Below are 12,622 nucleotides of genomic sequence, written 5' to 3'. Positions count from 1 at the left end.
GCCTAACAAGTATTACTGCACCATCTTGGCCGCGACCACACCTGGACTTTTGTAGTAGACCTTGTGCCCTTACAATCTTTGGATACTCCCAGAACATTCGGCTTCTGTAAATGCTCTTCTTGTATCATGTAATTCTGCGATGTGCTGGGCTATCCAAGTACTTATGCCAGTACCTTCTAGAGTTGGCGGCTGATCAGTAAGAACTGAAGGCAGATTTGTGTTCTGCCCAAACACTAGCTGGTAGGGATTGTAGCCATGCACATTGTGCAGAGAGTTCTTTGCCATGAGGGCCCAGTCTAACACCGTCTTCCACTCACATCTGTTGTCTCTCTTCATTTTCATGAGGATTTCAGCCATGTCCCTCATTTCTTAGTTGTTTAATTCACCTCCATTGTCACTGAACGGTCTGCGCAGTGGACCATGAAAACTTATCCTGCAGTGAATGAAGTGCTTCACTATCTCCCCAGGTTTCTTGCTGGTGACAGTGCTCCCTGCATTGAAGCGTGTGAAGTGGTCAATGATGTGCAGATACCACACTCCTAGCTTTTCGACTTCCATCAGACTTCCTCTAGTCAAATAGAACTTTGTAACTTTCAGCTGCCAAATGGTCTTTAAAATGTGCTCCCTTCCTAAATTCAGACTCCACAAACAGCAAAATGAAAGACTTCACAGTGGAACAGAAACACAGCAGCAATGAAATCTTGACACCAAAGATTTGAAGAATGATGTCATAATTGGCATTTTGTTTCGAGTTTGCTGCTAAATAATAGAAAATAATTGACTGTTTAAAAAAAAAAGTGTGTGTGACATTAACAAGATAGATGACAGATAAAGATAGAAAAGATTGCTTGCAAAGTTTTTGTGGCTTGTTCGCACCGGTGCCTGAGTTGACTGCGTGTGTGCGTGTGTGTGTGTGTGCGTGTGCGTGTGTGTGTGGAACCGTTTGTGCTGTGATAGGAGCAGATAAGCCAGCAGTAAATTTCCACTGAGTCAGATATAACTGCTCCAGCATTGCTTCTCAGTGGCCAACACTGGAGGTTGTTCTGGGCTGCTCCAGTATGAATATAAATCAGAGTGTTGCTGAAAGTGTGTGTGCATGCTCAGTTGACCAGCTCTACAGTAGGTGGCTTGCAAAAGTCATTATTTTAATTTAGGGGTTCAGCGATGTAGACACACTGTATCTCTTTTTAAAACACACTGTATTTTAAAATGTATTAAAGAAGAACCATGACCAGCATTTTAGTTCTGACACTGGGAGACAGACCCAGCTTCCTTTTTTTCTCTCTCCCCCTCCTGTGGTCTTTGTTAACACACACACACACACACACACACACACACACACACACACACACACACACACACACACACACACACACACACACACACACACACACGTACACCGATCTCTTAAATCCACCTGCAACAGCCAGCTAAGCTTGTTGCCTGCGGAATACAAATGTCCCGAGCACCGTTGCTGACCTCGAATCCCCCACACTCAGCATTCCCACAAGTGGCTTCACCTCCGCCCTCCTTCTCTTCTCTCTCTCCACCCCCCACCCCCTCACCACAGTCACCACCTAACCCCCTCCATTTTCCTATCCCGCTATGATTTTCCTGGCATTTCTGATCAGCACCCGTAACCCTTATGGCCCATGATAAATAAAGCGATCCATTTCTCCGATGCGGCATTCCTCTCGTCTTGTTTTTCATCTCCCCTCCCGTTGACGTCTCAGCTAATGCGTATTGACAGGGCTTTTGCGTGTTTTTCATTTTTGCTGATGCAGTGTATTTGCCTAGCCTCCTGCGCTACCCCCCCCCCCCCCCTCTTAAGTGGCCTCAGTGTTTCTTTATGGGCTTTGACATATTTCATTAGGCGGATGGTCTTAAGAGGCCTGCCTGGCTTCTTTAATCTGGCTAAAACCCTTTTTCTCTCTGGCTAGAGCTGCTGCAAGGAGCGCTTCACTCCTCTCTCTCTCTCTTTCCTCTCGCTCCATCTTTCTCTCTGTCACTTACTCAAGATGTGTCTTGTCCCTCTCTCTGTCTTTCTTCTCTCTTGATTCTCCAGTCTTAGGAGTCTCCATCTTCAATAGAGCTTTTAGGGGGGGGGGTTCTTCCTTTTTGCACTTTCATCTTCGCCACCACTCTCTTTCGTTCTTTCCCGCTTCCTCCCAATCGCTTCTCTCTTGATTATTCTCTGTCTCCTGCTCTCTGTCGCCAGGCTCATCCCCATTTTTAGTATCCTCTCAATCCCAAACCTTCATCTCTCTCCCTCCCTTTCTCTTTCTTCCTCTCTTACATCCGATTTTCTCTTTATGATCACTTGGATTCTCTTTCTCTCAACAGGCTGATCCTATTTTATTCACTCTCCGTTATCTTCAGCGCTCTCTCACTCCTTTTTCTCTTCCTCTCTCTCCATCCTCTGCAGCTGTATCTGTTCCAGTTTTATGTGATTATAGCGAACATGCTCCAGCCGTAGAGTTTCCTCTACCAAGTCAGCCCCAGACCAGCATCTTTTAGTGCCAGTGTGTGTGTGCATAAGTGTTTGCACACACCCCACAGACAACCTGAAGAGTAATGGACAGATATCCTTTCATTCATCCCACCATTTCTCTCCCTTAGAGTGTAACATCTCCCCTGGCAGCCGACTGCCCTCTTAAAACACGCCTGGGAGCTCATCCAACGCACGCACACACACACACACACACACACACACACACACACACACACACACACACACACACACACACACACACACACACACACACACACACAAACACTCTCTCTATACAAGGCTGTGCAGAGGGTTATACTGCATGCACATCTAAAGCACTTGTTAGTTGTACATTTCTTTCCCATGTTTTTTTTTTTCAATCTTTCTGTGTGTTTCTTTCCGTGTGTGTTTTCTGATTGGCTGGATGTTTAGATGTTTTGCTAACAGCTAACCCTTCAGCACAGCCACCGGTGCCATTGCTCTGTGGGCCCATTAGTCCCAGACGTTTCTTCTGTGCACAATGAGACTTTAAAACCAGCCAGCATCCTGCCAGCGCCAAAGCTTTATTTTCACACTCTTTGTTTGGGCGCTGCGTAACTGTGCCTCTCGCTGTCATTCCCTCCTTACCTCCCTCTCTCTCTCTCTCATTCTGTCTTTCTCTCTCTCTCTTTTTTTCCCCCCTGCCTCTCTCAGCATTTTGCATCCGGCTTGTCATTGTTGATTTAAGTGGAAAGCCACCATGTTGCGATGATTTGGATTGATGGATCATTCTGCGTCTGCAAGGCCCATCTGTTTGTGTGCGCGTCTGCGTTTGTGTGTTTCTCTTATATTGCTATTCTTCTAAGGACCAGTGGTGCTCGTATGAATAAAGAGATGAATGAAAACTTTCATCAGTAAATTTAGAATTAGTATCTGCATAAAAATTAAGCAGCAAATATGGGACATTGGACACTATTTGTTATGTTATCCCATGCAGTGTTTTAGTTCTGTATCTAGCATAGTCAGGTCAGTGTAATTGGTTTGATTAGGGTCCCATTATATTGCAGCAGGTCTTTTGATCTGTGTTAAAACCAGCTCTGATCACATGGTGATTCTTAACCAGACAGGAAATGAGAGGAGAGAGGGAGGAGATGACACACAACAAAGGTTCCCAGCCGGGTTTGTACTGGGGACGTTACAATTATGCGGTGGACTTCTTTGACTGAAGCCACCAGGATGTCCCGAACAATGTGTTTTTCTGAGGTGAGAACTGTGATATGCAGGAAAATGACATGCATTACTGCTCATTAACTAGTGAATCTTCATGCTGCTGCCAGTGTTGGTCCTTGTGACCCTTTTAGATTTTGATCTATTAATTTATGCATGTCTGGTTTGTGTAGATTGCATGGGTGAGTTTCAGACCAAGTCCAAATACCTCACTAAGCTCCAATGGAAAGAGTACTTTTGCTTTTTGCCTACTTTTGCCACGTTTGATTTCTATGGTGTGCTAAATGGCTATTTTGGACGTGTCGCAGGTCTATTGGCGCTTTTCCACTACACCTTTCCAGCATGACTCGCCTCGACTCGCCTCGGTTCTTTTTGCGTTTCCACTAGGGAAAGTACCTGGTACCTGATACTTTTTTAGTACCTGCTTTGGTGAGGTTCCAAGCGAGCCAAGCCGGTACTAAAATGTGACGTCGACACACTGCTGGCCACTGATTGGTAGTTGTCGCTGGAAGCGTCATGAGCCGTCCCACACAAGAATCAAACCTGGCATTTTTAAATACCGGCAGCAGCGTTACAACCATAGTTACAGCCATACGGCTCAATTTTCTTGCTTTGTGTGTGACAAAAAGCCACATACAGCAGCAAGTACACCACTGCCTCAATGCCCTCCATTGTTTATGTGTTTTGTGTCGCGTATAAAACGAAGTCAAGGCAGTTTTGCGGAGCCGTGCTATGACGACCCCGCCCACGTTGAGTGGGTACTTTTTTGTAATGGAAAAGGTCTGTCCTGGAACCGTGTCGAGGCGAGGCGAGTCGTGCTGGAACTGTGTAGTGGAAAAGCACCATATGATTGCTATGATGTGCTCTGGGTTCAGTGTCGAGATTGTCTCTAGCCAGTCAATGCAGGACCATATGAGCATCTGGAAAGCCAAAAATGTCCTGTCATCTAATCCTGGTATTAAAGTGACATGGATGGTTTAATAGTCAGTGAATGTCTTCACAAGTATAGCATTACAAAGGTGTATGTCTCAATTTATACACTACAGTTCTCCCTCATTGCACAAGCCCTTTTATCTGCTGTGCATTTACAAATGGCACATGTCCCACTCCACACAGACCGCTCCAACTCTCATCCATACTCTGCCACCCCCGCCACGCTGCTGTAATCCAGTCGAGGTAAGCAGTAATTATGAAATGGCCTTTTAAGTCCCCTCCAGTTATTAAAGCCATTCATCTAGTTGGGGGCTGAATACATACAGCCCATATGTCCCCATTCTCTCATACATCTAAACAGCTAAATACAATTACAGCCAGAGCAGCACCTCCATCCAGCTCCTTCCTCCGCCTCTGATATAGCTGAGTGCATTCAAAAAGTGATGAAGGGGTGGGTAATGATTGGACATATTTTTAATTGGAGTGGAGTTTTGATTGGCCATAACATGAATTGGATTTGCTTTGAGTGGCTGGACAGTTGCCTGAGGTGATACAGTATGATGGTGGGTTTGTTTTATGATGAGAAAATAGTTAGAATATGAAGACAGTGCATTGACAATTGTCTGTGTATTAAAAGCCTGATGCATCTTACTCCTCTGTTGACATACAGCTCCCTTATTGTTCAAAGAATATTAAACACATTAATGAGCCAAACGACTTCAAGCATGTTTCTTAATTACCATCAATATGGGCACTGTGCTTTTATTTTGAGAATACCCTACATGCACTGTCCTGTTATTGCGAATGTGTATTCATCCACTGGTGCAAATAGTCCCCAAAATATATGCTATTTACTGTTGTTTGAGTAGTGTTTGCTAAAACCAGTGTCCAGCTGCTTTATGGAATGACTCAACCTTTTAATTATTTAACTTTATCTTTTTTACCCAATTTTAACACATTTACATGTTCTGGTGAAACTAACAGGCTACAAGCTGAGTTCCAAATGAGTAGCGAACACATTGCTGGTTTTGGTCTTTTTCATTAAATCTTTTGTGAAAAGGGAAGATATGAAATAATATTTGCTGCTCATGCTTTTTACTATTTAGACTTCTCGCATAATAGGTTTGCTCGAATAAATGTTTAAAAGCCTGTATTCAAGACATTTCATCTAAGGTGAAGCAAGGATTATTGACAAGCCATTTGTTTATTTCTTTGTGTAGTTTAAACCATTTAAACCCATTCATAAACATTTATTGAGATGAGATTGTTACTATCTGTTGTAAACCAATAACTTCTAAGGCTCCTGTTGAATTAGATGACTTAGATGAATTTGATTTTATTGAAACTGTTTGACATAGGAAGGAACCTTTCTGTTGCTCACAGTGGTGGTCTGAAGCTGCTGCAGAATTTAATTCAATAACCTTTATTGAGCAGCAGTGACAGCAGGCTTTCTTTTACAGGTGGGTATTGTGTCTGTGTGCGTCATATGCTTTTATGGTGGTGTGCAGGTTAGGGCCTGTTTTACTGGTGTCCTGAATGATGGGACTGGGTTTTATTGGCGGCACTGAGATTGGATACGAGATGGAAAGCATGTGTGTGCATGTTTTTTTTAATATATATATATATATATATATATATATATATATATATATATATATATATATATATATATGAGTTTCTATAAGCATACATTTGTGCAATGTTGTGTGTGTGCATCTTTATGATCATGCAGGTGTGTTTATGTGGTCTATGTAACCCATTTAAAGAACTATGGCCTGTAGCAAGAGCCCTTTCTTACTGTTGGCCAAACTAGAAACATCATGCCCATCCAAGCTATAAAAACTGCCCCCCCAAAAGTCTTTGAATATGTATGTCAAATTGCAGAAAATTGCGTCAATATTTTCTCTTATTTGACAAATGCTCCCCACTCTAACTGTACCCCCCCCCCCCCCCCAGAACTTGGCTTGCATGACGCCCTTGAGCTAAAGTGTATCCTTGGCAACTCACCGTCACCCCTCTCTCTCAAGAACACGCACACACACCTTCTCCGTACCACCACCCCCAGCGGTTTTGTGGAGGGGGCACTTACTTGTAACCGTGGCAACCTTACAGCAAGTGTGTGCTGGCTGGCTGCTTGCAGTGGAGCACATTGTAGTCCAGTTGATAGGTAAGTGTTAAGACCCTGCTGAGACTCAGTGGGAGGGTTCAGCAGTGTGACTGGGATTATGTTTGTGTGTGTGTGTGTGTGTGTGTGTGTGTGTGTGTGTGTGTGTGTGTGTGTGTGTGTGTGTGTGTGTGTGTGTGTGTGTGTGTGTGTGTGTGTGTGTGTGTGTGTGTGTGTGTGTGTGTGTGTGTGTGTGTGTGTGTGTGTGTGTGTGTCTGAGTAGCATATTAAATATGCACCACACACAGTAGGGCAAAGCCTATAATGTGGACATTTTTTAATTCATTTATGTGTTCACTGGGTGAAATAAGTAGTATGCAGTCAACTTTCATACAGAACTAATAGTCTAGTCTGCAAACTGCAGGAAACACACAGAGATAGACTGCAATTATCATTTTTAAAGGAGCAGTGTGTAAGACGTAGGGGGCTCTATTATCAGAAATGGAATATGGTATTTATGTGTATCACCTGAAACTAAGAGTTGTCATGTTTTTGTTACCTTAGAATGAGCCCTTTATATCCACATAGGGAGTGGGGGAGGTAAGGGTTTTTCTATTGGTTACAGTCTGCAACCTCACAGCTAGATGCTACTTAGTCCTAAACACTGGCCCTTTTCGTTATGAACACAAAACATCACTCTGACAGTGTTTGACCTCTGTGACATATGGTAGACATGCACTTAAACTAAGCTGTATCACTGTGCCTCAGTCACAGGTGGCAGGTGTGTCACTGCCACTTTTAAGGTGACACTTTTTAAGTCACAAAGCACCATGACAGAGCAGTTTTAGTCCATGCAGGGCCTGTCAGCACAGCAGAAGCCAGAGGCTACGTTCCAGGCAAAGACTTCACTGCTGTCTGTTCAATACAGACACAACAACAGTCAGCCTCTACAGAAGTCATAATATATATACATCACATAGGTGTGTGTGTGTGTGTGTGTGTGTGTGTGTGTGTGTGTGTGTGTGTGTGTGTGTGTGTGTGTGTGTGTGTGTGTGTGTGTGTGTGTGTGTGTGTGTGTGTGTGTGTGTGTGTGTGTATTAGGTATGTACTTTAAGGAGATGGATACTGGCATATGCTTGTTGTTCTGTGTCTGCAATAAACAAGCAGGTGTGTGCTTTTTGAGCGGATGTTGGAAGACACTTTAAAGTGTGTGTGTGTTTAGTGTGAAATGCCAGCACCATTTTTAAGAGGTAATTGGCAGGTTCTTTGTTTTCAGCAACATTCTTTGGCATTAAGTATGTTCTTGTGCCGCATTTCCCAAAAGTTACTTGTCAATCAAAAGTTGAATAAGTATTGTTTTATAGTAAATATTTTTCCTCTATGTAAACTACCACTTGAAGTTTTTCTTTTAACAATATCCTCAATGTTTCCTCAACAGAAACACAGAAGTATCTTGGATCATTTAAGCACACTATGTATAAGAATTAAACTGTAGTCATCAGTTTTATCAGCTTGGTTCAGGAACATTTCCTGCATGTGTAAATGGAAGCAGTTATCAATATTCAGGGAAATCTGTACCAAAAATGTCTCACCTGAAGACAGGGCAAGCTACTGATTTGTCACAGTTTGTCTTACAGAATTCCATCTATGGGATGTACATTTCAATTTGTTGTTTATCTAATAAAAAATGGAGCAGCTCATGTCCCAGACTGCCGCAATATATTTATGCATAGAATTAAATAAACAATAAAAAAGAAAAACTATCTTGTGTACAGATGGGTCACTGTCTGCATTAGAAATACTAAATGATTAAAATATCTATGGTATTGTTTTATTAAAATATAGAATGGTGTACAGTTTCGATGTAAATATTGGCATTGATATTTGTTCTCATAAATATTAGTCCCAGACTGCAGCAGACTGCACTTAATTAAATACAAAATTCAAAACACAAAAATTCTGAGTCTGCTTTAAATGTTTAACACATAAAGTACATTTCTAGTGAACTTACACTCCGTACATAAACAGATATGAACGGGTGATTTATGTTTCTGTCTAGAAGTTTATCTAGACGTCCTCCCCCCCCCCCCCCCTTGGTTTTGTGCAGCAAATGAGTGTTAATACCCATGAGACTCATGATGTCTCACTCACACATACAGACTCAGACACTGGAGGCTCAATAGGATGCCATTTACTGTGAATTGAACCTTGAAAAACATGCTGGCACCATCCACCTCAACTCAAAGGCTCAGAAGTTGGCCAGCATGTGGTTGAGGAAAGTCCAACTTGGTGCATATGTCACAATTGTTTCCCTCAAGAGACACTCGGGACAGTAACACATTGTTGTGTTGTACTCCACCAAACTATGTAAAAAAACTTGACACCCAGAGTAACTCGCCAATCACTCGATTGAGATAAAAAGTAGCAAAAAGGACAATGAGGCAGAACATTTTTGCTTCATCTTGGATGGAGTGGTGTTACAGCTGTGAAGGGCATTGCCCATCGTCCTGGCCTGTTTGGCTGTTAGGCTGTTTGTCAAATATGTGCACCAGCTTGAATCAGTGGCAATCAGGCAGACATGATGCGAACGGATCCGTGAGAGCATCTGCTGGCACAGCAGGCAGCGATATGTGATAAACGCTGATTTCACCCTCCATTGGATCGCGCTGGCGATGATAGCCACCTCTCCCCCGCTCATCCATCCTATTAAACCCTCATTATTCATTTACCTCCAGCCTCAACCGCCTGACATGCATGGAATGAGTGAACTCACAGCCCCACACACACATACACACACACACACACACACACACACACACACACACACACACACACAGAAACACACACTGTAGCAAAAGTGAATTGTGCTCATACTTAACTACTTCTCCTATTTCATCTGAGGCGGTCAAGGACACACACCGCTATCTCATACAGTCACTATCATGACTTTTAAATTTCTTTTTACTTGGACCCAAATCCCCACATTTTGTAGTATTCACACACGTGCCCATGCTCTCATACACACACATAGTTTCTCTGTGTATAGTGCAGCAGTGCACTGGCAAGGAGCTTAATTCTATCAGGCTGCGAGCTGGACAGCCGTAATTACATTTGTGACACAAATCCTGCCTCTCAAATTGAGCGTTTTATTCCTGAGCGCTCCCCCCTCTCTATTTATAACCCCTTATTCCCCATAAATCCCACTTCCTCTCAGAAAGTCAATTTAGGACTTAAAAGGCAGCAACGCTCCGCTTACTTTTCCCCCTCCTTCGACTCTATCGCCCGCTTCAGTTTCACTTCCCCTTTTTCCCTGCTCTACTTCTGCGCTTTGAAGCCTCTGAAATGACAAAAAAAAATGTCTTAAGCAGTGAGTGCCATGGTGCGAGAAAGTCATCCCTACAGGAAAGTTTCAGAAGGGGAAAAAAATGTCACTTGCAACCTGTCTGTAAGTTCTTTGAAGAGAGCTTGTCACTATTTCATTGTGGATTGGTGATTGGTGTGTAGACTAGCTGCTTCTCCAGGTTGAAAAGGTTTTTCCTTCACTCCTCTTGGTCACTTGTCCTTCAGGTTTGTAATTTTTCATCAGCTGCATGACCTTTACTCTATTTTTGTGTCATTTGTTTCTACTTTCTTGCAGCTCTGTACATCTTCAAATCTTCCAAGCCTTCATTCTTTTTCCCGGTGCCTCCTCCCCTGCTGAATCAGCTGTGGCCTTCATCACTCTCACGCTCCTTTATCGCCCCTTTTTCCCCCTCTCCAGTTGGAGGCCATACCTGAACACTGTATGATGGCAGTTCATTTATTCCCCCTCTTCCTTGCTTATGCATGAGCCTGTCATTTCCCATAGTGCTGCTCCTCACCTGTCCTTGTACCATTTCACTCCATTCATCGTTTCTGTTCCCCTCCTTTTACTTTTTGTCCTAATTGTGTCTCCTAATTTCTGTCAAACCTATTTTTCACCCTCTCTCCACAACCTCCCTCTACCTCTCTACTTTATAGCATCATATTTCTGGGTTTTAACATATTTTGCTTCATCCCAAAAAGCTATATCCATAAGGAAGAAAGTGTGTGAGCTGGTTTAAATCTTACACTGCAATGTTTTGAATGAATTTAGAAATGTGTTTATTTCCATATAAGCACTGAAAAATCATCCTGCTGCTGCCACAGTCCAGACTCTATAAGATTATCCACATTTTAAATTAACTTTCTCTTTAATCTTTAATCCTGCTTTAATAAACATGATTGGACCTCATTCCTTTAAATATTTTTTTCCAATATAGTTTTCATTTATAGTTTACATACTTTCATTTGCAGTATTCAGGCTCTTTTCCCCCCCATCTGTGTATTTATTTCAAAGTGTAGAAATAGTAACAAGATAAAGTAATCACATCAAATTCATTATAATTGAAGACCAAACAAAATGCTAAAAATGTAAATAGGGGAAGAATGACAGAAAAAAGGGGTATACCACTGTGAATCAGGGTCATTTAGTGGTATAACCATCTAAAAACATAAATCAGTCCCCTCAAAGTCTTTTCTCAAAGTATGAGCAGAGGTACCATCTTGGAAAATATCCAGTAAGCCTGTCATTGTGCACCTGATGGTCTTCAATTAACCATTAGTTAATCAGTCTGGCACAAATGGTCAAAGTATGGAAATACTCTAGTGCATCCTCTTCTAATACATCCTAAATCTATTGTCCCAGCTCTCCCTTCCTCTCTTGCAAGCTTAATTTAAACTGATCTTAACCTAAATTCAATTTCAGGGAGCATCAACATTTTAAAAAGTGAAATGCAAATGCCCTCTAAATAAGGAAATATTAGAAGATGATAGTAGATGAGCACAGGTTTAATGTTTTATAAGCAGTTGGCTAAACATGACTAAAAAGTATTATGATCACCATGCCAAGAGCTTTTTAAACATTTACAATCATTCTGTCTCATTTTATCAGTGTCTGCATGTCTCATTTTGCAGCAAAACTCATTCCTCCTCCTCTATTACCAGGCTCCTTTTTATTTTTCCTGCCCTCCCTTCTCTCTCATCCTCTCTTAAACATCCATCTACCTCCTCACTCATGGGCCTCCTTCCATTTGTTCTTGTCTCTTTTGTCTCTCAGAGCCTTCAGCTGATGGAGCGCTGGGCCCGACACTGGGCCTCAGGAAGTCCAGCTCCCTGGAGAGCCTCCAGACAGCCGTGTCGGAGGCCAGGCAGAACCAGGTGCCCTTCCATCGCCCTCGGCCTCACATGGTCCGGGGACGAGGATGCAACCAGAGTTTCAGGTTCGCAATTGACAAGTCCTACGATGGACCTTCTGAAGATGGTAAGACTAATCATTTTAGCATTTTTATATCAGGCTCAGAGACTTCAGACTTTTAGAAGAGATGTCAAATTGTGAATTGTCGAACTGCCAACAAGAAAAAAACAAAACTGTTAAGAAAAGTTCCTTTTTAATGCTTGTCTGCCACTATTGCTCTAATATAGGATTCACTCCTTGACAATGTATTCATTTTAAACTAGACTCTACATTGCCAATGCACATCCCCTTAGGCTTTATAACACACTGGCACTCAAGTAGAGCCCGAGGCCTGCCAAGGGACAGTGCTTAGCCTAAGTACCTTAATGAAATGCTATACAATTTTACCCACTCAGCAATTTAGGAAAAACAACTTTATATCTTACAGCGGCATATTTTTAAAACTCTACCCTGTGAACCCACAGACATGTAATGTTGAGTGTGTGTGATTTCTGAGGAAATTACATCCTTCATGTTAACTGAAATGATTGAATTTTGATTAATGATGTTTGAGGGTGGAAAAACTACTCATCTACTGCTCTGTTAGATGAGAAAAGTCATACTTTCACCACATTTGGAGTGGAATTATAGTATA

The 12,622-nt window shown here is 42.3% G+C and overlaps 1 protein-coding gene across 1 annotated transcript in view; it reads left to right on the top strand.

Annotated features, from left to right (window-relative positions):
• The window catches only part of pard3ba (par-3 family cell polarity regulator beta a), a 156,936-nt gene that overhangs the window by 85,864 nt on the left and 58,450 nt on the right, over positions 1-12,622 (top strand). The window contains exon 18 of the mRNA XM_062414870.1: positions 11,851-12,054. Coding sequence (XP_062270854.1) covers positions 11,851-12,054 — 204 coding nt within the window. The remainder of the gene's footprint in view (positions 1-11,850; positions 12,055-12,622) is intronic.

This window comes from Scomber scombrus, chromosome 24 (assembly GCF_963691925.1).
Source record: "Scomber scombrus chromosome 24, fScoSco1.1, whole genome shotgun sequence".
Taxonomy (NCBI): domain Eukaryota; kingdom Metazoa; phylum Chordata; class Actinopteri; order Scombriformes; family Scombridae; genus Scomber; species Scomber scombrus.
The sequence above is the reverse complement of the archived record's forward strand: the minus strand, read 5'-3'. Positions and strand labels throughout refer to the sequence as shown.